At 41.2% G+C, this 25159-nt stretch overlaps 2 protein-coding genes across 4 annotated transcripts in view; one reads left to right on the top strand and one right to left on the bottom strand.

Annotated features, from left to right (window-relative positions):
- Positions 1–61: 61 nt before the first annotated feature.
- Positions 62–18141, bottom strand: gpatch11 (G patch domain containing 11). Of its 2 annotated transcripts, XM_072251017.1 has the most exons (8): positions 18012–18140; positions 15712–15920; positions 13939–13980; positions 12097–12217; positions 9095–9185; positions 7722–7817; positions 3099–3180; positions 62–735 (listed from the first exon to the last, which is right to left on the bottom strand). In XM_072251017.1, the coding sequence occupies exons 1-8, from the start codon at positions 18077–18079 to the stop codon at positions 680–682; spliced, it is 765 nt and encodes a 254-aa protein (XP_072107118.1). In that variant the 5' UTR covers positions 18080–18140; the 3' UTR covers positions 62–679. The 2 variants fall into 2 exon arrangements, with proteins under 2 accessions (XP_072107118.1, XP_072107119.1); XM_072251018.1 differs by lacking the exon at positions 3099–3180 and having other exon boundaries at positions 18012–18141.
- An 83-nt stretch (positions 18142–18224) lies between these two features.
- The window catches only part of heatr5b (HEAT repeat containing 5B), a 140843-nt gene continuing 133908 nt past the window's right edge, over positions 18225–25159 (top strand). Inside the window, exons 1-2 of one of the 2 annotated variants that reach the window (XM_072251006.1) lie at positions 18225–18393; positions 24696–24904. In XM_072251006.1, the coding sequence (XP_072107107.1) occupies positions 24779–24904 (126 nt within the window). In that variant the 5' untranslated portion in view covers positions 18225–18393; positions 24696–24778. Of the gene's footprint in view, positions 18394–22832; positions 22931–24695; positions 24905–25159 lie in introns of those variants that run through there. The other variant, XM_072251012.1, reaches the window with a different exon arrangement.

Here is a 25159-nt window from a genome sequence, read left to right as displayed (position 1 = left end):
AAAGGAAGAACAAATATCATTACATCATTATTATTCAGTTTCAGGAAAAGGATTGAAAAGATGAGAAGGAAAAAAAGCATTTATTCATAAAACTTAAATAAACACATTTTATGGCAAAATAACAGTAGGGAATACACGGCCTCAAAACCTGCACTGGAGTAAAAATACAAATGAACACATATTACAACATCAATCTCATATCCAGATCATGTCTAATACTCACTGAGTGTTACTTTTTAATAATGAAGATAAACACAGTTTGCTGATCAGGAATTTGAAATTAATTACTCACAATCAGTCCCCGAATGACTTTGAGGTTAAGTTTGATGAATGTTATAATTACTACATCCAAACCTCTCACTGTGAATCATCCACAAGCAAATCACACTACCTGCTGTGGATCAATAAACACATTAAAATATTTAAAAAGGAAAGAAATAGGTACAGTTGCCCGCTGGTCATGAAACTTGGGAAAGCGAGAGACAGCTGAGTTTCAGCGGAATTAGCACAGTTTATCTTTCAGCAACTTTCTTTTAAAGCGGAAGGTAGAATTGGCTCCAAATGCACTAATCCTCAGAGCTGTAATGACCTGTGTGCTTTGTGAGGTTGCATTCAGAAATTGCTTCATTCCAGCTTCGGTACAGCGTGCAAGTGCTACCATTAGCATTCTGAGCTGCAGTCAGCAGTGGTCAGCAGCACAATTTCCAGGGCAGTTATTGCACAGGTCCTCCTCATCTGGAATTCAAAATCAAGAACATCATTTATCAGAACAAGAAAAAAGGGGTATCTATTTCTACAGGATCTTTACAATCTAAAGAGTGCTTTGCAGTCAATGAAGTTGTTTTGATTGCAATGCAGAAACATGTTACATTATGTATTTGACAGAAGGTGGAGAAAGGCTCTCCCCTTTGAAATCCTACTATTTATTTAACCATCTGAAATGAAGGTGTTTAAGCAGAGCAATCTTCTAATTAGCCTCTAATATCCGGTCATAACACACAGGATGAAATATTCCGGTACTATGCCTGGCATTCAGGATGTGTTTCTGGGAAATTGTTCTGCAATGGAATCAGTGTAAAAGGAGATAGAACGTAGAGGAGTACAGCACAGGAACAGGTCATTTGGCCCACAATGATACGCCAAACCAACCAAAAAGCAATCAAAAACACACAAACACTAATCCCTCCTATCTACACTATGTCCATATCCTTCCATTTTTACATCCATGTGCCTATCCAAGTGTCTCTTATAAGCCTCTGATGTATTTGCCTCTACCACCATACCAGGCAGCACAGTCTAGTCATCCATGACTCTCTGAATAGAAACTTCTCTCTCACATCCCCCTCGAACCTACCCCCTCTCACCTTCAATATATGCCCTCTGGTATTCCATATTTCAACACTGGGAAACAGATACTCTCTGTCCACTCTATCTATTCCTCTCATAATCTCTATCAGATCTCCCCTCAGCCTCTGGAGAAAACAACCAAAGTTTATCCAGCCCCTTATGATAGCACATGCCCTCTAAACTAGGCAGCATCCTGGTAAACCTCTTCTGCGCCCTCTACAAAGCCTCAATATCCTTCCTACAGTGGGGCGACCAGAACTGTACGCAATACTCCAGATGTGGCCTCACCAGAGTTCTTGAAAACATTTATTAATTTTAAGGTGATTGAAGGGAAGTATAGGGAGGATGTCAGAGGAAAACTTTTTTTTCTTACACAGACAGTGGTGGGTGCAAAGAACACACTGCCAGGGGTGGTGGTAGAGGCAGATACATTGGGGACATTTAAGAAACTCTAAAATAAGCACATGGGCAATAGAAAAATGGAGCGATACAGTATGTGGGAACAAAGGGAGAGATTGACCTCAGAGTAGGTTAAAGGATTGGCACAACATTGTAAACCAAAGGACCTGTACCGTGCTATAGTGGTCTATGTTCTATGTTTTAAAATTGTGCATTACTGAAACCAATGTTGTGCACACTGGGGTGAAACTGATTCTGCAGATGCCAGAAATCTTGACCAACACACACAAAATGCTGGAGGAACCCAGCAAGTCAGGCAACACCTATGGAGGGAAATAAACAACCCCTCCATAGATGCTGCCCGGCTTGCTGAGTTCCTCCAGTATTTTGTGTGTGTTGCGGCATAAATCCCTACCTCCCACTCTTGCAGTGCAGACTGCTCACAGTTTGGCGTGGTAAGATTGCCTGTAAAGGCATTGCTGGGTTGCAGGACCAGGTGAGTCACCAGTGTACATGTAAAATTACTCTAACATTCAGAACATGTTTGATCTTCTAGGCAGGTATATTTGGCAATGCTTAGCATCCCCTCAACTTGCTGAGCAAGTCTTGGGCAAATGGAAGCTGAAAGTCACATACAATGTAAAGTGCAACTGTAACACTGCTTATTCTGTACAAAAGTCTCCTCATATCCCTGTTCATATAACACTAACAACAATCTTTCTTGTATGTTTATCTCGAACCTCTTTAAATAGATCCATGCTGCTTTTCTCAACTATTCTTCATACTAGCAAGTTCCACATTCTAATTTTCTGAGTAATTGAGTTTCTCTCAATTATGTGCCTTTTGTGTTGTAAACTTCTAGGCTTCTATTAACAGATCCTGATCAAAAAGCTTATTGACAACATTTGCCTGACAGTTCACTGCTCTCGCTGCATTCCCCAGAATGTGGCCTCCTGTACCACTTGCCTCCAACTGGTGGGTTAGCCTTTGGTTATCTACACTTTGGGTTCTATAAACCATCTTCAAAAACCAAATAAACTACTTAAGGACAGCACAAGGCTGTGAAAGTCACCAGTATCTTTTTTAAAGTAAATTTAAAACATTGGTCACAAAGAATTCTCCCAAAACAGGATGAATTACTTCTGAGTATTTGTTAAATTATCTGGGATACATTCAAAGTACCATTGGATAATGTCTGAGGTGGTACTGGGCTGATTGTGACATTTTTGTTACCATTCTTAAATCATCAATTAAAGGTGACACAAACTGTTAATTCAGTATGAAAACAACCATGCATTCATCTATAAACTTTCTGATGGCAGCTAATAGATATATATAATTTTTTTTTTAACCTTCGTAGGAAATTGCACACCAAATACAGTAGAAATAGGTCTTTCTGAGATAGTCTGTCACTGCCTGTAGCTTTTCTTCAGTCTGGAAACAAGAAAACATTGTTTCAATTAGCATGTTATGTTGTTATAAGAACTAGAAGGTGACATTATAGAGATTTTTAAAATCATAAAGGGCATAGATAAGGCGGATGGTTAGTGTTCAGCAGGGTAGGGGAGTTGAGAAGGGGAAGATTTAAAAAGGAATTGAAGGGCAATTATTTAAATATAATGAGTATATGGAATAAGCTGCCAGAGGAAGTGGTTGATGTAGGTACAATAGTGGTATATTTAGGTATATGGAGTCTGGTGGGGGTTGAGGGGGGAAGGAATTTAGAGGTTTATATGCCCAAAGCTAGGTGGGTACCTTGATTGACAAGGATCCATTGGGTCAAAGGGCTGTATTGCTCTATGATTATTTTACAACTGGATAAACTGGATAATTTGTATGTACCTGATGTGGTTTACCAAGTCCTTACACATTACAGTGAGGTGAGAAGAGAATAATTCCTGGCTCAATGGCCTTTGGGAATATGAAATATAGAGGGCAGGATGTCGCCAATTAAATTAAAGCAGAGCAAGCTCCAAGAATCCTTATTCTAAAACTATATCCCCAGGTCTAGATTCCCCACAAGGAGAAACATACACTCACCGTCTATCCTGTGGCGACCTTTCAGAAACCTATTTCAGTCAGATCGGAACTCTGCTGCTGTTTGTAAAGAGCTTGTCTGTTCTCCCCATGACCTTGTAGTTTTGCTCCAAATGCTTCGGTTTCCTCCCACATCCCAAAGATGTACAGTTCTTTAGGTTAATTAGTCACATGGGTGTAATTGGGTGGCATGGGCTCGCTGGGCCTGTTACTGTGCTGTATCTCCAAATAAATGGTGAGTATAGGGCCCATTCTGATTCAGCTTCCTCATAGGACCACCATACAAGACAATCAGAATGGCATTTGTGATTGGACTGAAGACAAGGTTTGTCTTCCCGGAAATTTGCTGGAGGAAGTTTTTGCTCATTTAGTCCTGAATGCCAGGCTAGATTTCCAAAAGGTAGAGCTTGCTGCTGTCACAGCACACACAGTAATGGACACTTTGCTTTCTGATGATGTTAACATGTAGATGAGAAACAGATAGCACCAAGGACACAGCCTTTGGGGAGCAACAGAAGTGACAGGGCAGAAACAGAAAAAGAAGCCATTGCAGGGGATTCCCTGGTTTCAAGTGGATAGATGTGTGTAGAACTGGGTGACGGCTGTCCTACCCAGCTAGCAGCAATGAAAAGCCACTGGAGGAAGAAGTTGAGGTCAACCATAATGAAGGCTGCAATGGGACCAATGGAACCAAATAATTGGGACAGGGTCACAGGAGACTGCCGCTGAACAGTTTTTAACTAGCGTCAGTTGCATGTACTTGTGTGGCTGTTAGATACTACACCGTGCTTAGAGCAAACAGTGTTCACATAGTGTCAGTAGCATGTGTTTGTCTTCAAAAAGCAGTGAATTTTGTCACTGGTAGCACCAAGATAATTTGCAACTGTTTTGCTCACTGCAGTTTCAAGCATTCAGTCTTCAAGATACCAGAAATGACCAGGAGTGAAAATGAAATGATTTCACTACTTCAATAAATTAGGAACTATAAAGAATTTGAAGATATTGACAATTATCTTGAATGTTAAAAAGAAAGTGACTATTTGGAGGATGCAATTACTGACAGCATTGTATGAAGGCAGTCCTTTATCTGTAGTAGGTGTCTGCACTGACTTCGTTCATTTACAGTCAATCAAAAGAACACAGCAGTGTACACTGGATGAATTCCTCCGTCAATAACTATCAGGAATAATACATAACTTTACAATATTCTAGTAGTATTGGTAGTGTTCTGATTTGTCCTGTATTTCATTTAAATACAAAACTTGTTACTCAATTAAACAGTAGTTTGCCCTTCGGCTAATTGGGGCAGCTGCTTAATTGGGCCAAAATATACTGGTCCAGAAGTGTCCCAATTAACCGGAATCCACTGCACTTAACTTTCTTTCTGTCAAACAAAGTTTTGGAATTATTAAGTCTAAATCATTTCAGTAGACCACAAGGAGCCTGGCACCAAACCATATGGAACTCCCAACAACCAATAATTGTTGCTTTTTCTCACTGCACATATTCTTAATCCACTTTGCCACTTTCCCTTGGATGCTATGAGTTGCTAATTGATTCATAAATTTAATTTATTACATTAGTTTTTTGTTTATTGAAATTCAGATAACTAAATGGATGGGAGGAGTATGGAGGGCTATGGTTCAGGTGCAAGTCGATGGGATTAGGCAGAATAACAGTTTGGCAAGGACTAGATAGGACTAAGGACCATGTTTCTGCACTGTAGTACTCTATAACTCATGTATATGGGAAGGATGAATACTACATGAAATGCTCTTCATTGACACGTCTCAGTTGATTTCATTATCAGGTTTATAATCAATAACATATGTTGTGAAATCTGTTGTTTTGCAGCAGCAGTGTATAAAAATACTATAGGTTGCAAAAGAAATAGAGTATTTCTAAAAATTCAGTAGTGCAAAGGGAGAACACATAGTGAGTTAGTGTTCATGGTCCATTCAGAAATTTGATGGCAGAAAACCATCTAGACCATTGTTTCTCAACCGGGTTTCCACGAGAGGTCACCAGAGATTCCACGAGAGATCACGATTAAAAACAAAACATTGTTTTTGAACTTGGTGCAACACGCAAAGCTAGCACTCATGGTGGTGGGCAGTGACCAAACCGCCCTGGGAGCAACCTCGTTAGGGGTCTCCCAGCCCAGTGTGGCCGTGCGCAGTAGCACACTGTTTATTTGGTTGTCCATTCTCGGTCTTTGACGCAAGATCAGGAGGCCGCTGATAATTAGTGAGCGCTGTATTGCACGGAGGGGAGGACGGTAGCTGATGAGGAGCATGAAGTCACTTTCCCAGCAATGAGTGGACTCGCCCAACTTGATCTATGACGCCAGCCTCCCCCATCTTCCCCTTTCATCATATGAACCAGTTGAACAAGTCTCTGCAGTGCCCTGGAAAAAATGTTACGACTTCAAGTGACAAGATTCCTGGATTTAAAAGGAAACTGAATCTTTAGAAAAATCATGCTGCACAAAGGAAATCTTGAAATGTTTCCACAGCTGCTTGGGCTTGAGAGTGAGGAAGGATATCAAAAAGTTTTGAGTTTTATTGAAAACCACGTAGAAGAACTGCAGAACAAAATTGAACAGCATTTTCTCTCCCATTCAACACAAGTGTATGACTGGGTGAGGGACCCTTTCTCTGAAACTTCTGCTCAGCCTGAGAACTTGACTTTGAGAGAAGACAAAGAACTTTGTGAGCTGCAGTATGATCATGCACTCAAGATGAGATTTACTGACCTGCCCCTTGACAAGTTCTGGATTTCTGTGAAAGAGTATCCTGCCATTCATAGGAAAGCAATGAATGTTTTGCTGCAGTTTTCAAATTCTTACATGTGTGAGCAAGCATTTTCTTGTTTGATAAGCATCAAGAGCAAGAATAGCGCTCACCAAGTTAAAGGTGAAATCCATATGTGCTTATCTCAAGTTTGACACAGAATTGAGTATTTGTGCAGCAAAGAACAAGCATGGGTTTCACAAGCTAGGCATATATTTGAGCCTGATCATGTCGCTTACTAGGAAAATGTTTTTTCAAAGTCTCGTATAAAATTGTGTCTTAGGCTATATTTTTATTCATATTGCTTTGGCATATGGTTTTTAGTAACTTCACTACTCAATATTGTCAATGTTCATGTTGTAAAATAGCATTAATTAAAATCAATCTACAACCTTTATTTAAATTAAATCTACCTTTAGAAAAGTTAAATCCCATTTTGGCTTAAGCCAGTTATTTAACAGAAACTTATTGTGTTTGCCTTATGAGTTTTTAAAAAAGAAAGAGATTAAGTTCAAGAAAGGTAAGCTAAGCTTAACCGTCTGTTTTTTCCAAGGAAGGTTGGCTAAAAATTCATTCTCTACTCAAAAGAGCATTCAGAATTATTCTTGGATGACTATATCTACAACTTAATGATCATATTAATGTACCCTGAGCTGTAGGTATAATTGTTACGCAGGAGTTCCCTGAGACCTGAAAATTATTTCCTGGGTTCCTCCAGAGAAAAAAGGTTGAGAAAGGCTGCTCTAGACCAACTCATGTCAAAAACCAAGGATGGGCTCAACCAAATAAACGTGGTCCCATTGTGCACTGCCATACTGGGCTGAGAGACCTCTAATGAGATTGCAAACAGGGCTGCTCAGTCACTGCCCACCACTGTGAACGCTAGCATTGTGAGTTGCACCATTCAAAAAACGATGTTTATTTTTTAAAAATTACTACCTCTTGCGCAAATGCTAGCGAACTCTCGCGGAACCCTGATTGAGAAACGCTGCTCTACACTGTTGATGATTGAAGTTAAACTGGCAGTTAACTGACTGGAAGATACCTCAAGATCAATTCTTAGTGTTGTCCATTAGATAGTACAACTTATTCTAAAATTACAATATAGCTTGAAGATTAAGAAAGATACAGTGAAAATTCCCATACTGTTTCAAACTTCTGAACATCTGATTCATCCTCGTCATCTTCTTCCTCATTATTAGTGGGCAGCCAATACCATGTTTTCTCTGGGATATCTAAACCCTGTGCAAAAAAGTGAGGAAGAACATTTAGAAAGAAATAAAAGTTAAACAGCTGTATGCTCTTACACAAATGCACATTCACAAAAACTAACTTTACTCTTTGCACATTGTTTTACAGAATGCTAATGCATGCCACATTGTATTGCTATGCATGCAATGAACTTGCAAACACAAGAGATTCTGCAGGTGCTGGAAATCCACAGCAACACACACAAAATGCTGCAGGGACTCAGCAAATTGGTAGCATCTATGAAGGAGAATAAGCAGTTGATGTTTTGAGCTTAGACCCTTCATCAGGACTGGAAGCGATGGTGTCAGTGAACTGCAGACAGTTCACAAGACAACTTCATTTACTTCTTCATCTTTCAAGTATGATTCAAAGATTTCAAGATTGCAAAGTACATTTATTATCAAAGAATGTATAAGTTATACAACTTTGAGATTTGTTTGCTTACAAGCAGCCACAAAGGAAAAAACCAAAAAGGACCCAACAAAAAAAAAAGACCCACACCCGATGTGCAGAGAAAGGGGAAGAAAAACACAAATCAAGCAAACAATAGTAGTGAGCAACAACATCCTGACCCAAAATGAGAGCATGAATCTGAAGCCAAGAGTAGGCATGAGCCTCAGTATCAGTCCATCACATTAGGGGGGGGGGGGGGAGAGGAGAAGAGGAGGAGAGAGAGAGAGAGAGAGAGAGAGAGAGAGAGAGAGAGAGAGGGGGGAGAGGGAGGGAGGGAGGGGCAGGCGCACTGGGGGGGCAGAGAGGTGGGTAAGGGGTTGTGAGGGGTAGGGTTGGGGGGGGGAGAGAGAGAGTCTTGTCTTTGATCGTGTAAATTGTCCAAAAAGCACATGGTGCCTCACACTAGGACCCAGGCACCACTACAGCGAAAGCCTAAAACATGCCGCCTAGCAACTCGCTCTGGCCCAGACTTTGTCCCCCCAGCCTGAGGCCACTCTCGATTTCTTCAAATCGGCTTGCTGCCCAGTGTGATCCAACCTTGCACCCAGGCCAATTGGATGGGCTTCAGAGCTATTCTGCTTCTGGTCACATGGGTGTAATTGGGCAGCGTGGGACAAAAGGACGTAAACTAAACATCAAAGCTGGTATGGAAGAAGAAATCAGGAATCCATGGGAAGTTGTGGAAACCTAGAATACTCTCCCCAAAATGAACTGAACTATTCAACAAGACTGACTGATTTTCACCATCCAAAGCTTACAAGTGATATGGGGGGAGGGGTACAGTTCAGCAAAAAAACTGCAGAAAATTGGTTTACCTTCTTTTCATCCAGTTGTTGACAGGCAAACTGGCTCTTCCGTAAATCACTTTCCATCTGACTTTGGTCCTTTTTGAATCTGAAACGTACCCTAGAACGTAAAAAGGGGAAAAGAATAAAACAACCCAATTGAAATTAGAGAGGCAGAGACTGGTCAGGGATAGCTAGCACGGCATCTATAGAAATTTGTCATAGTCTTAGATGACATGACAAATCTATGTAAACTTACAAGAATGTAGAAGTGCTTCGTGCCTTCTTTGTGAGGACACTGACATGCTAGTATAATATATTGAATGAATTATAATGGCTGAAATTGATAAAATGATGGGGTGGGTTATAGCCAATGAACTCTGTACAATAGGCTATACTGGCTCGAGTCAGTACAATTGACAGAGTGGATAGGATGCAATAGACTAGTTACTGGATTCTGTATGGGTTAAATTATCTGGAATCTGTACAACTGATATAGTGCTTTAGACCAAGTGGCATTTATACATTTGGTGCAACTGGATGTGCTGTGAATAGTTTTGAGGAGGAGGAAATACAATGCCCCAAAATTTGACTGAATCAGGTCATAGTGCATGGGAGATGCTTTCAGCTTTCAGGCTATATTATTTTTGGATATGAAATGTAAACAGATAATAGTGTAATGTGAGGCAGTGAATATTGATAAACAACAGGGTTCAGTCTTACTCTGTTTAAATATTTAAATAATAGGATTTAGTAAGTAGCAATAGGGTGAATAAAGCATTAGATTAGACACAGAAAGATATACACTCAGTGGGCACTGTATTAAGTAACTCCTGTACCTAAGAAGGTGGCCACTGAATATGTGCTCAGTCTTCTGCCTCTGTTGCCCATCCACTTCAAGGTTCGATGTGATGTGCATTCAGAGATGCTCTTCTGCACACCACTGTTGTAACGTGTAATTTATTCGAGCTACTGCTGTCTTCCTGGCAGCTTGAACCAGGCTGGGCATTCTCCTCTGACCTTTCTCATTAACAAGGCATTTTCATCCACAGAACTGCCGCTCACTGGAGCAGCACACACAAAATGCTGAAGGAACTCGGCAGGTCAAGCACCATCTATGGAAATGAACAAACAGTTGACGATGCTCCCCGACTGGCTGAGTTGCTCCAGCAATTTGTTTTTGTTCTGGATTGCAGCATCTGCAGAATCTCTTGTTTACGATTTGCTGCTCACTGGACATATTTTGTTTCTAGGGCCATTCTCTGAAAACTCTGGAGACTGTTATGTGTGAAAATCTCAGGAGATCAGCAGATTCTGGGATACTCAACCAACCCTTATCTGTCCACCAACAACCACTCCACGGTCAAAGTTACTTGGATCACATTCCTTCCCCTTTCTGATGTTTGGTCTGAACAACAACTGAACCTCTTGACCATTTCTGCATGCTTTTTATGCACTGCATTGCTGCCACGATTGGCTGATTAGATATTTGACTTAACAAGCTGGTGTATAGTTGTACCTAATAAAGTGGCCACTGAGTGGAAACAAGAATTAATTTATATGGGAAAAGGTATAGAAAGAAAAAATATAAGAAAAACTCTCTATTAGTAAGTAAATTGAGAGAGTGAGACTCCACAGTATCAATTCTTCCCTTTCTGGCTTTCTAAGTTTGAATTTCACAATAAGATCATTAATTAGATCCAAATCAGGGTCCTCAAAATGTGAAATATCTGAAGTGGGTTCATTTGTAGTTACCATGGAAATCCAGAAATTACTTGATACTTCAGAGGTAGTTAACAGTGCACCCCATACTTACAAACTTTGTACAAGGCAATGGGAATTTGTCTTACAATGTGCTAATACACTCAATCGCCACTTTATTAGGTGCACCCGTACATCTCCTTGCTAATGCAAATTATCTAATCAGCTAATTATGCCGCAGCAACTCAAGGCACATAAGCATGTAGACATTCAGTTATAGTTCACATCAAACATCCGAATGGGGACGAAATGTGATCTAAGTAACTTTGATCGTGGAATGACAGAGTGCTTTGAATATCTCAGAATCTGATCTCTTGGGATTTTCACACACAACAGTCTCTAGAATTGACAGAAAATGGTGCGAGAAACAAAAAATATCCAGTGAGCAGCAGTTCTGTAGATGAAAATGCCTGGTTAATGAGGGAGGTCAGAGGAGACTGGCCAGACTAGTTCGAGCTAATGGGAAGGTGACAGTAACTCAAATAACCTCATTTACAACAGTGGTGCACAAAAGAGCATCTCTGAATGCACAACACGCCGGACCTTGAAGTTGATAAGCTACAGTAGCAGAAGACCATGATCGTACACTCAGTGGCCATTTTTATTAGGTACAGGAGGTATTTAATAAAGAGGCCACTGAGTATATTTCCAGATGTCACAACGTCAGAATTTTGGGCCAATGAAAAATGGTGATAACATATAAAAGCCATTTTTTAAAATTTGTAGACATGTCCTCCCCAGTATTGGAATCTACCAATGTAAAGTTAGCTTGATACCGTCTTACAAGGGTGATGCTCCTGTCACCACAGGGCTGGACAGACACAACTAGAAAGGGACAAATTTGCAAGCAATTCTCATTGATAGTCTGCTTGGGTATAAATTTAAAACCCATCCTCAAGTCAGTCAGACCATTCTCAGTCTGAACTCTGCCTGTGTACAAGAACTTAAAAGTTTTTCTATCCCCAATCATCACTGTAGCTATAATAATTTGAAATGATATCGATAATGACAATGCTAACACCCACAAGGTTATTAGGGATGGGGTTGTCTTTCCATCTAGGCTGAGGAAGGCCGAATACATGGCACTGAATGTAGAGGTGACCAGAAGCTGACACAAATTGTTGGGTCCCATCTGGTTCATGTTCAGTGACCAGGGTTTGGTTCCTATTGGAAACAAGTTATGTTTCCACCTTAAAATATTATGGGTTAAATTGTTTCTATAAATTCATGCTTTGTATTAAATAAATATATCAGGTAGTCATATACTGTACCTATAATCATTAAAGGCAGCCTTCTCTGCCTGCTTTTTGACTTGCATCAATCGCTTTCGATATTCCATCCTTTCCTCAGCTTTCCGTTTCTTAGCTAATTCATGGCCAATCCCGCCACGTCCTTTAAAGGTTTAAGAAAAAAATTTGTATTTCAGTCAATCAAACACAAGCACTGCAACAAGTTTGCAAGCAGTATCGTTGACCCTGAGACCATTTATTCCTCCCCACTAATCTCCCTCCTGGCATTTATCCCTGCAAACGGCCAAGTTGCCCATTCACCTCCTCCCTTGCCTCCATTCAGGGCCCCAAACAGTCTTTCCAGGTGAGACAACACTTTACCTGTGAATCCACTGGGGTTATCCAGTGCTCCTGATACGGCCTCCTCTATATTGCTGAGACCTGTTGTAAATTGAGACCGCTTCATCGACCACCCCACTCCATCCACCAAAAGCGAACTTCCCAGTGGCCCAACATTTTAATTCCCACTCTGACTTGTCAGTCCTTAGCCTCCTCTCTTGTGCCACAATGAGACCACCTCAGGGAGGAAGAGCAACACCTTATATTCTGTCTGGGTAGCCTCCAACCTGATGGCATGGATATGGATTTCTTCTTCTGGTTAAAAAGAATTCCTTCTGCCTCCCCCTCTTCTGTTCTCCACCATGGCCCCTTACCTCTTCTCACCTCCCCCTGGTGCCCCTCCTCCTTTCCTTTCTCCTGTGGGCCACTATCCTCTCCTATCAGATTCCTTCCTCTCCAACCCTTTACTTTTCCTACTCATCTGGCTTCACTTATCACCTTCTAGCTATCCTCCTTCCCCTCCCCCCCCACCTTTTAATTCTGGCGTCTTCCTCTTTCCTTTTCTGTCCTGACGAAGGGTCTTGGACCGAAATGTTGACTGTTGATTTCTAGAGGCTGAAGACCTGCTGAGCTTCTCCAGCATTTTGTGGTGTTGCCTCAGAAAACTAATGTTCCTCAGGAGGAGGAGGAAATGCAAAGCAATTATGTTCTGCTCTTACTGAATATTCTTCAAGATCTTAAGCATCATTAACTTCCTTATCCTACCTGCCTGATTAAAAAAATGCAGTGATCTTACTGGGGTATTTGTGAAACACCTTTTTTAATAAATACCAACTATTAGTTTAACCTTAATTGTGGGTAATAGATCTTTGCCTATTTTGGATCTATTTTCTGGATGACCCAAGTTCTCTCCACTTTTAAATACCTTCTCAAAACCAGACTTGATGATGTTTTCAGTTAAGCTTCCTCTACTTTCGTACACGTGATAATTTGCTTATGTCAAAGATGGTACTTGGATGTTATCTTACTCCCCACCCCACCCTTCTAATTCAGTTTGGTTTGTTCTCTCTTTGTAAAGCTCCTTAATATTTACTCTAAACACAAGAGATTCTGCAGATGTTGGGCATAAAATGCTGGAGAAACTCAGCAGGTCAATGGTGAGGAATAAATGGTCAATGTTTCAGGTCAAGTCCTGATGAAGGGGTTAATAAGTTGTGGGCAGACCATCTTGGAGTCAGAAGCATGTTGACATTTGGAGGGTGCCCCCAGCACATCCTCAGACTTTGCTGGTTGTTGACACAAACAATGCATTTCACTGTATGTTTCAATGTATGTGTGATAAATAAAGCTAATTTTTAATCTTTAATCCTGAAGCCTCCTACTTAACAGTACCACTGGGCAGCAGTTCAAGATGACACACTGTGCCTACCTTGTCAAGGACTATAAAGGGTGGTAATAAATCTTTGCCAACATCATTCACATCCCATATATAAATAAAAATAACAATCCAATCCAAAAATTCACATCAAACTGCTTTTAACAAACCTTTTTTGATCTGCAGAGGGATGGGTTCAACAATTCCAGATCCTGCAAAAGTAAAGGTGACACTTAAGATTTTAATGTTATCACGTCAGTAACTCCTGATCTCTATCGTAAAATATTATTTAAACTCTCTTTGTGATTAGGCCAATTTTTCATGATATTAATTTACACTGCATGATTTACATGGTTTAATATTGTAGCCATTATAAATAAACCACTACACGCAGAATGGCCAAAATGTGGTGTTTGATACCACGAGGAGTAGCTGCAATACAAGTCCAGACTGCTGTAAATACTGGCATGGATCAGCTGAGATGAAAGGCCTGTTTCTGCCCTACAAAATTCTCTATATAGTGCCACGTGACAGGATTTGAAAGAATACGAGTCCATTAAGCACAGAAGCAGAAAATACTGAAGTGCCTAGCTGATCAGATAGCACCACAGAAGGTGTGGTGTTGTGGTCTGGATTTTTGTTTTAATTTACTCATTGAACTAATGAGGCTTTTCCCAGGGCTGAAATGGTTAGCACGAGGGGGTACAGTTTTAAGGTGCTTGCAAGAAGGTACACAGGAGATGTCAGGGGTAAGTTTTTTTTTACACAGAGAGTGGTGAGTGCGTGGAATGGGCTGCCGGCAACAGTGGTAGAGGCGGATACGATAGGGTCTTTTAAGAGACTCCTGGACAGGTACATGGAGCTCAAAAATAGAGGGCTAAGGGTAACCCTAGGTAATTTCGAAGGTAAGGACATGCCTGGCACAGCTATGTGGGCCAAAGGGCCTGTATTGTGCTGTAGGTTTTCTATGTTTCTATGAATTCAGCAGGCAAAGTGTGCATTTATTTTTTTTAACAATGCTTCCTCAGAACATAGACGACTACAGCACACTACGGGCCCTTTGGTCCAGGATATTGTGCTGACCTTATAACCTACTCTAAGATCAAGCTATCATCCATGTGCCTATCTAAGAGCTCCTTAGAGTTCATCAAACGTATCTGGCTCTATCACCACCCCGGCAGGGTATTCCATGTACTCAGCAACCACCCCCCCGTACTTCCACTTTGTGAGCCCTACAAGTTCTGCTAATCAGGAATATAATATCTAAAATAATGATGGAGGAAAAATTGACAGTGATGTTCAAAAGGGTGTGAGATAGATGTCAAAATGCTTAATCACTGCAGGCCTGTATGCAAAACAAAGGAGTGGCATTAATTGGACAACATTTTAGAACAGCGGGTACAGCCACAATGGGCTATCATGATGATAGGCTTTGTTTCACAAACGTCGTTGGAAAGGTATGTTAATCTTGGAGAAAATGCCACAGAGGAATGAGAAAAGGCGTAAAAGGATAACAGAAATTTCAGAGGCAGGGGTGGAAGATTTTTGTTAAAACACTATGACATCAAGGTGAATTGGCACATTAAGATGTGGATATGTGATGATCTAATTGAAGCCAAAGGAAATGAACGTCCTACACCTGCTTGAGTAACAACACATGGGAGTAAAGCAGAGGTAAGTTAATATTCAATTCTCTCCTTTGACATCACTACACATCATAGATCGATAGAGATACATTTTATGTCTATTTTATCAGCTTACTTTATACTGAATGATTTACCTTGGGATATTTTACCATTTATGAAAACACACATTCTAGCTGATCCTTAAAATAATGGACCATTAAAGCAGTGATAAATTCATTTGATTAATTCATGCTGCAGCTTAGACATACAACTTCTGAAAAATGGTTCAAGTGTAGCAGAAGATTACTGGATACACACCATTCCTGCCAAGTCCTCGGCCTTCTTTATACCCCATCTTCTGAAGCAATGCAAAGCCTTTATTTTCACTTCCCAACGAGCACTGTAGCATGGACTCACGCCTTTCCTCTTCACGACTCACTCTTTTCTGGGTCTTTTCCTGCTCAGGTTTTTTCTCCTGGTGCCTTTTCACTTTTTCCACCTTTACCAGTCCTGGCTTGACATCCTGTCTATGGGCACATTAAAATCAGTTTACTTTCATTATCTTCCCTTTGATTCTTGGCCGGAACCTTAAATCAATTCTTCCAATTATCAACACCACCTTTTCTCCACTCTACCAAAGCAAATAGTATGATTTGTGTAATTCTGGTTGCCCAGCTATAGGATGTCACTGAGCTGGAAAGGATGCATAAAAAATTCACAAGGATGTTACCAGGAGGAGAGGGATTGAGTTATAAGAGACTGGATAGTCTGGGCCTTTTTCCTGGAGCATAAGAGGTTGAAAGAGTTGTATAAAATCATGAGGGGCACAGATAAGGTCATTTTCCCAGGATATGGAAGTCTAGGACTAGAGGACATATGTTTGAGGTAGGAGGGGAAAGATTTAAAAGGGACCCGAAGGGTATTTTTTCAGATAGTGGGCAGTGGGTATATGGAAAGAGGTGCCACAGGAAGCTATAGAAGCATATACACATACAATTCTTAAAAGATATTTGAACAGATACAGGAGAAGGCAGAGAGGAATATGGACCTCTGCAGGTACGAACGTAAATAGGACCGGCTCATTTTGACATCTTGGTCAGCAATTGACCTGAAGGGACTGTTTCTATGCTTTATGACTCTTCTTAATTCAGTAAGTATATCTGATCAACTCTATAAGGAGGCCCATAACAAATATTGCTCTAAAGAGAATAATCCCAAGTCCTTTACCTGTGATACCGTACCAATTAATCTCCACTGTATTTCTCCGAAGCTGTGTTATTCTGCTTTAGGTTATTACTCGACACAAATCTTCAGTCAAGACCCAAACATTTATAATAAAGGGTTTGCAAAATTCCTTGACTTCATGGTTAAATATTCACTGTGCCAACAATGGTCTAAATTTCAACTAATAAAAGGCAATAAATGTTCATTTCTCAGCATCATTAGCAGCTTTGGGACAGAACTGTAACATGTTAAGTAACAATAAAGATGTGATTACATTATTCAAAAGAAAAGGAAGGAGTTCTCCTGGCAAATTTGTTAACACTACACTCTGAATCGGCATTAATTAAATAACATTTATTTATTCACCTTGTGGGAATTCAGCAGCAGTTTTCCACAGTTGCCTATGATAACTATTAAGTCTTTCATTGTTAGAGAAGACTCTGGTATAACTGTAAGCAAATAGTTTCTACTAAGTATGACACAGACTTGTAACATAGCTGTAACAGATTCCGGTAGCACAGTCAGTGCTGCTGATTCACTACTCGATGAGCAAGGTTTCATCCTGACTTCAGGTTCCGTCACTGTGGAGTTTGCATATTTTGTCTTTGATGTCGCAAGACAACAAACTTCAAGTCATTTTAGGAGTCGGTGATAATAAATCTGATCCTGACTGCAACACACACAAAATGCTGGAGGAACTCAGCAAATAAGGCAACGTCTATTGAGGGGAATAAACAATTGATGCTTTGGGCTGAGACCCTTCATCAGGGCTGGAGAAAACCTCACCCCCTTCCTTTCCAATCCTGATGAAGGATCTCAGTGAGAAACATCTATTGTCTATGTACCTCCATAGATGCTGTCTGACTTGCTGAGTTCATCCGGCAGTTTGTGTATGCTGCTCGTTTCCTAGCATCTACACAATGTCTTGTGTACCTGATTCTAACTGCACTGATTTCCTCCACATCGTTAAGACACCCAGGTTGGCCGCTTAATTGGCAGCTACAAATCACTCCTAGTTTAAGTGGGTGATGGGAAAATCGGGGAATTAATGGACATGAGAGTGAGAGTATTTTACGGGGAAATAAATGTGAGAATGGGGTTACTCAAGACTGGGGGTGGGCGTCATGGAATATGCAATGACAAACTTTTGAGTCTAAGTTCAGCTGTCATTTTCCTTAACACTGAGCAGCAGGAAGCAAGCACTGCGCGGCCGAGGACATCAAGACAAACTGCTTCAGGCCAGGCTGCGAAGTTAGTGGAAGAGGCAGAACTCGTCACCGTAAGGGGCGGGTCTAACACCGGCAGACGACGTGCCGGCTGCAATATCGTTCATGTTTCACCACAATGACCATTCCGGTTGAGGCCCAATCCCAGAACCCTGAAGGATAGCTTACTCAAAATTTATAAAAGCATCCGACATATAATCTTCACCCTCTTCTTCCTCCTGTTCCTGGGTCGCCATCTTCTGCCTCCGGAATGCGGCTGCGCGAAGACGAGAACGAGGACGAGCCTTGTGCGTGCGCGTGGCTGTGTCCGAGGATGAGCGTTGTGCGTGCGCGTGTTCGCAGTTGGACGCTGGCGACTGGGCTGTGGGTGCGCATGCGCACAGCTGAGACCTGGGGACGCGCTGCTAACGCCGGCTAAGAACTGCGGCCGAAGCTTTAGTGTCAGTGTCGGTGATCGGAGTGACTCTGCTCGTTGACTGGCTCGCCTGCTCCTCCCCGGAACCTTTCCTTACGCCTCTGCTTCGGAGGCTGGTGTTGGACCCGGAGAATGGTGAGTAGCTGGGCCGAAGGAGATCAGGCGGTTGCGGGGCCCGGTCCGGTCTAGTATGGTCTGCTATGGCCCAGGGACTGTGCCCCGTACCTGGCAGGACATCCACGCCCCCAGCCCGCCCTGACACTCCCACTACCTTGCTCTGACACATACTCACTCCTGCGTTGCCCGTACACGTATTACCGCCCCCTCCCCAATCAACCGCTACTGCCCGTGAGTTGGAGGGATATATTTGCCCCCACTGTCCTCTGCCCCACTCCCCAATAGCACCCATCAAGACTTCACCTTATCTAGGCCACGTTCCTTCTCCTTATCTCACGGGCTATCCTCCCTATTTAGGTCTACTTCGCTCTGACCCACTGACATTTTACCCATAAGCATGCATAGTCCCCCAATCATTTAGACATTATGACCATGAGACATAGGAGCAGAACTAGGGCGTTCGGCCCGTCGTCTGCTCCATCATTTGATCATGGTTGATTTATTATCATTATCAACACCATTCTCCTGCCTCCTCCCCAAGACCTTTGATGCTCTGACTAATCATGAACCTATCAACCTCTGCAATAACTTGGCATCCACAGCTGCCTGTGGCAATGAGTACCACAGATTCACTGCCTTCTGATTAAAGAAATTCCTCCTCATCAGTTGTAAATGAATGTCCCTATATTCTGAGGTGTCCCCGCTGGTCCTAAACTTCCCCAAAATAGGAAACATCCTCACCATATCCATTCTATCTAGATCTTTCAATATTCAGTAGGTTTCAATGAGATTCCCCCTCCCCACCCCAAATTCCAGTGAGTACGGACCCAGAACCATCAAATATTCTTCATACTGAAACCCTTTCATTCCTGGAATCCTTCTCTGGACCTTCTCCAATGCCAACATATTTTTTTCTTAGCTAAGGGACCCAAAACTGCTCAGGCCCTGTGGTCCGACCAGTGTGTTATAAAGCTTCATCATTACATCTTTGCTCTTATATTCTAGTCCTTTCAAATGAATGCTAACATTGCATTTGCCTTCCTCACTACTGGCTCAACCTACAGGTTAACCTTTAGGGACTCTGCATGAGGACTCCAAAGTCCCTTTGTACCACAGATTTTTGAATTTTCTCCCCATTTAGTAAATAGTCTACGCTTTTATTTCTTCTGCCAAAGCGCATGACCGTACATTTCCCTGCACTATATTCCATCTGCCACTTTTTTCCCCATTCTCCCAAGCTAAGTCCAGCTTGCCCCTCCGTCTGCCCGGGACAATTAACCACAAAGCCATCAATTCCATCATCCAAATATTGACATATAACATGAGGCAAAGTGGCCCCAACACAGACTCCTGTGGAGCACCACAAGTTACTGGCAGCCAACCAGAAAAGGCTCCCTTTATTCCCACTCATTGCTTCCTGCCAGTCAGTCAATCTCACATCCATGCTGGTGTTTTTCCTGTAATACCATAGGCTTATCTTGTTAAGCAATCTCATGTGCATCATTTTGTCAAAGGCTTTCTGAAAATCCACTTAAACAATATGCACTGACTCTCCTTTGTCTATCCTGCTTGTTATTTGCTTGTCATTCTTATTTTTCCATTTCAAGCCCCGTATCCAATCACTTTACTCGGTCTTACTCACCTCTACCCACTTACTCATCATTTCACTTGCGCTGTGGATTCACCCCTCCCCCCCCCCATGAGATTCAAGCAGAAAACCATTAGGTGCCATTTTTGGGCATGGCCTTTGGTAGACTTGAGGGATTATGGAGCTTACTGCAACATCTATCATGTTCTGAGCTATATTAAAATGAATGTCATTCATCCCTGAAGTTATTTGTGTGATACATGACCACCACAGCCACATATATTACACTGATAGCTTGAGTGTGTGTTTGACAGTATAGGATTTACACTGACTTCTGCTTGATGATGTTTAAAGTTATTAACTGGAATCTGTCAGGAATGTACAGTGGTCTTTGATCATTGGCAAATACTTTATTGTAGTACTTTTTTTGAGCTTCACTTTGAGTACTGCCCTTGACAGTTTTATTAGAATCTTTTGGTTAAATACCACCATCTTAAGCCCATCACCCCTACTAGGGCATAGGCCAAGGAAAGTAGCTCGCCAGAGGCCTCTTTTCTGGTCTGATAGAAGGTTAATTGGCTCTGAAGCTTCCACTTTTGCCACCCAACTTAATATGTCTTGGCGAAGATCCTTCCCCTTCAAGGAATGAGGTCTTTGTAGCTGTGGGTTTTTGCGTGATGCAGTTGCTAGTCCCGTGTCCAACCCTCCTCCTTTTGCAGCCATAGGACCATCTGCGGCGGAGGTTTGGTTAAATATATTAGGCATATTTGACAAGAACAAATTCAATGCAGCTGAGCTATGAAAGCGATTGCATTGTTACCTGTAAAAGCTGATGCCTCCGAAAAAATAATATTTGGAATTCTGTCCTACAGTTGAATATGCGCTGTTTTTCAAAGGCACAGTCTTCAAAGTTTCAATGGTGGTTGCCTAGGTATCTGTCACAATGGACTGTGCATTCTGTTGTAGGAGAACGAACAGTTCAGTCAGTTTTGCATAATTTTATGCCTCCGACACCCATCCTAAATTATAAGATTTTTTCCTATTTCAGATGAATGTTTATTGAAAAAATTCCATTGATTTGGGTAGCATTCTTGTTCAACATATAAACAGCGTAATCAAGAACTTGAGCGATGTGTTCTGCATCTATCACTTATACGAGATTCTGCAAATGCTGGAAAAATTGAGTAACACCCACAAGTCGATGGAAGATCTCAGCAAGTCAGGCAGCATCTGTGGAGGGAAATAAATAAGCAGATGTTTCGCTGTCTGTCAGCTCAGAACCTTTACTGTTCATTCCCCTCCATAGATGCTGTCTGATCCACTGAATTCCTGCAGCATCTTGTGTGTTTTACACCTATCATTTGTTTTTCTCAGTCACTTTATATTTAAGGTCTCTTGTACTTCACTTAACTGATCTTAGTACACTTCAAAATCATTAAAAGGTTATATGCAGTTAATACATTGTGAGCTGAATGTGATATCAGTGTGAATTTGTCAAATTCCTCAACCTCTGCAGTGAATCCAGATGCATGCAATTAGAAACATAGAATCGTAATTCCCCACAATTTTTTTCCTGCTTCCACCTTTAGACGTGATTGTACATTTCTGTTTTCTATGCAGTTTTATTTTCTAAACTGCCTTTGGAAATATGCAAATATTTAAACGTTGTTACTTAGTGGAATAGTTAGGACCTTTTGATTTTTGCATGGATCTTTGTCAGGTACATTATAGAATTTACAGTATACTTGTACTCCAAGCAACTTAAAAGGATGTGTTTACACTGAATAATTTCTTTTGTGAACTTAGTATTAGAGAGTGTTCAAACTGCCTTTTGATATGTCAGTGTTTAAAATTGAAAATACTGGCTTGTGGCTATGTAATGCTTTGGTTGTTCCTGCCTCAAATTGTCCTAGTAGTGCTAAAGAGAATAGCCATGGCATTGTAGTAAAGGGGAAGGTGTTAAGCTTCAGAACTTGCAATTAAACATGGAGTTTCTTTCTTTTCCTTGGGCTAAATGTATATTTCTGATGTGCAACCTTAATCAATGTAACTCCTGGACTATCCATTGGGACTGTGCAGGACTGCTAGTCTGAGTTTAATCCTAACTATCAATAAGATTGAAAGAGTCCAGAGAAAATTTACAGGGATGTTGCCCGGACTTGAGGACCTGAGTTATAGGGAAAGGTTGAATAGGTTAGGACTTAATTCCCTGGAGCATAGGAGAATGAGGGGAGATTTAATAGAGATATACAAAATTTTGAGGAGTATAGATCAGGTAAATGCAAGCAGGCTTTTTCCAGTGAGCTTGGGTGAGACCAGAACTAGATCTCATGGGGTGAAGGGTGAAAATTTGGAGGGGGAGCTTCTTCACTTAGGGTGGTGTAAGTGTGGAGTGAGCTGTCAACCGATGTGGCAGATGTGGATTCGACTGCAAAATTGAAGAGAAGTTTGGATAAGTACATGGATGGAAGACGGAGGGCTAAGATGCAGGTGTAGATGGGTTGAAGGACCTGTTCAGTGCTGTAGTTCCCAATGACTCTATGACTTTGTTCTTGCTGTAGTTTTCATAAAATATTGCATTATAAAATATTAGATCTGCATCTCGTGTTAAAAGAATTAAAATCATAAACCCACTTTGACCTCTGTGAGTAGTGATGATTTATTTTAAAGGATTATCACTGTATTACTGTAGACAGCACAGCAGCCACTTTGCAAAAGCAAACTCCTACACTGTAATGTGATAATTCTCTGTTAGATAATAGCAGAAGGTAAATGTTGGCCAAGAAACCAGAGAACTTCACCTGCTCTTCAAAATGATGGTACAGGAGTTTTTTCTTCTCTGCAGGAATGCAGACCGGTGCTGTCTGTGGAGAAACTGGAGGAATCCCTCTAACAGAGCACTTGAGCAGACTGGCAACGGAAAGTCAGTCTAGATTTTGGAGTGGGATTTAACCCTATGCTGTGTAGGTCAGTCACAGTCTATGACAGGCATCATCTAAGCCATGACTTGTACCTTATTTTGACAGATAAATAATTTACCAATGTTTTTCATTTCTGTGTCATTTTCTCTTTCACATGTCAGAACAGCAGTCTATATTTAGTGCTTCCTGAAGGAATCATAGATACGCTAGCTATTATGTGCTTATTGTATAGAAGTTCTGACCCAAGCCTCCTATTCTGCAAAGGCAATTAATTTACAAAAAAACAACTGTGGATGCTGGATATTTGAAATGGTCAACAATGATTTGGGAGTATTCAGCAGCAGTTGTGGGGAGAGAAAAAATTGACTTTTATTCAGTTTATCCAGGGTTTTCCTTCTGATGAATATTAAACAATACCGTGTCCTACTTGTGAATAATTTTGCTCTCCTAGTGGTACATTTTCCACACTATACTTTTTCCAAGATATCCCATTGTTGGGAGGAGAGCCAGTGCTGAAAGGTCATTAAGATAACATCATTACTTAAGAATAAGGTGAGAACTTGGGCTAAGTTTCATTCCACAGAGATCTATCCATTCTTGTTTACTTCTTGCAAAAGTCACTGGATAGTGGAAAGCAAGGAGCTTCCAAGGTATGATTTATTCTGCTAACTTGGAGTACCAGTGCATCATCAATCAGTGTCTGCTGAGTGGTACAACATTGTCGAGAAATGACTGAGATTGTAGACAACAGTGCTTTCAGCTATAAGACCAAGGCAGGAAGCCAATTGGCCCTATGAACGTGTTGAATCCCTCAGCTTGATCATGTCCTGTCAATCTTTACTGAGGATGCGTTCCTCGAAGGTGGAGTGCTATGTAAATCAGTGCTCTGCGGGGTCATTATAACATTACGTAAATGGACATGTGTACCTCATAGAAAAAAAATCAAACCCGGGATATATGATATATTATTTTGTGTATACACAGTAATTTGTGGAGTAACAAACACACAAATAGGCCTAACCTGTACATCCGTGGAGCAGCAACACACCACAGCAGCAGTGGAGGGATGGGGGTGGTGGGTACATCTTAGAGGAGGGACCGGGCTGTGGGTCCTCCTCTAACTTAGACTTCTTCAAGTAGGCGTCGACATTTGACTGCCTTTTCTTAAGTTTCCTCTCATGAAACAGTTCTCGGTAGCAGGAAATCATGTCAAGAACAGTCCTCTTTGCCTTATTGCTTTGCACCCAATCAGGGTCACTCTGATCGTCAATGTAAGCAATTTCGAAAAGTGCCAACATCAATCTGACGCTCACCAGCTTCCAAACACTGTATCATTTGCAGTTCCACATCCATGTTAATACTTTTCCTAGACTTCTTAGATGTACTACCCTCACTGGAAGTTGCAGGATTTCTGGTTGCACATGGAATAAATTGGCGAGGGAGCCAGAACGCTTCCACATGTGGGGGAGGCAGTGTGAACTACAATGTAATAGGCTCTGAGTGGCTATTGGGGGTGGGATAGTGCAACGGGGAGGAGTGTCAAATATGGGCTGCCTTTAATGAAACTAGATGTAACAGAAGTTCAAGAATTTCAGCATAATTTTTCTGCTTTTCTATGTTAGAAACAAAGCCAGCACTACACTTATGTTACCTTGGCTTTTACTGATCTGTAACTGCAACCAGATGAGTAAAGCTTAAATGATTTTAAGCCAGATATCCCTTTGAACCGAGTGCTTAACTTTCAGCTAGTTCTTTTTGGACAGGCATCAGCTATACAGTGATAATCTAAATTATATATATTTTTGAAACAGGACTGAATTGTTAAGCTGGAAACATTCCTGCAGGCTGCACAGTCAGTCAGAACCACAGACTGCTGGTGAAATTATTCAGAGGGATGGAGTTGGCGCACAGTTTATTATTAAATGAGGAAGCTCTGGCACAGATAACTGAGGTGAAGAGGCCTGTGTTTATCTTTGAATGGCTACGTTTCTTGAACAAAGTACTTGTGGCTGCGAATAAGGTATGTGAAAACTTGAACCATTCTGTAAATGTGTAATTAGTTTCAGAAATAATTAGCAAAACAACATTTGAAGCAAAGGCAATTATTGGTTAAGTACAACAGCATCTGTAAATTTTTAGTCCTAACTTTTGTTGTACAGTAGGTTGTTCTTAATCTCAACAATAGTTTGCATTTTTAATACATATTTCCTTACAAGATAAATGACAACCATTCAGCCAATCAAATCTATGCCAGTCTTGGGGCAATAAGATCAAT

Source organism: Mobula birostris, chromosome 2, assembly GCF_030028105.1.
Source record: "Mobula birostris isolate sMobBir1 chromosome 2, sMobBir1.hap1, whole genome shotgun sequence".
In the NCBI taxonomy this organism is placed as follows: Eukaryota; Metazoa; Chordata; class Chondrichthyes; order Myliobatiformes; family Myliobatidae; genus Mobula; species Mobula birostris.
The sequence above is the reverse complement of the archived record's forward strand: the minus strand, read 5'-3'. Positions and strand labels throughout refer to the sequence as shown.

What these genes read in the sequence shown, in the direction of transcription:
- gpatch11 (XM_072251017.1), bottom strand. Translation starts at nt 18,079, where the DNA reads ATGGCGACCCAGGAACAGGAGGAAGAAGAGGGTGAAGATTATATGTCG. An exon ending in CCCTCTGCAGATCAAAAAAG is followed by an intron (nt 12,218 to 13,938) that starts GTTTGTTAAAAG and finishes AAACCTTTAAAG; the next exon opens with GACGTGGCGGGATTGGCCAT. An exon ending in ATGTTCAGAAGTTTGAAACA is followed by an intron (nt 3,181 to 7,721) that starts GTATGGGAATTT and finishes TCTTGTTTCCAG; the next exon opens with ACTGAAGAAAAGCTACAGGC.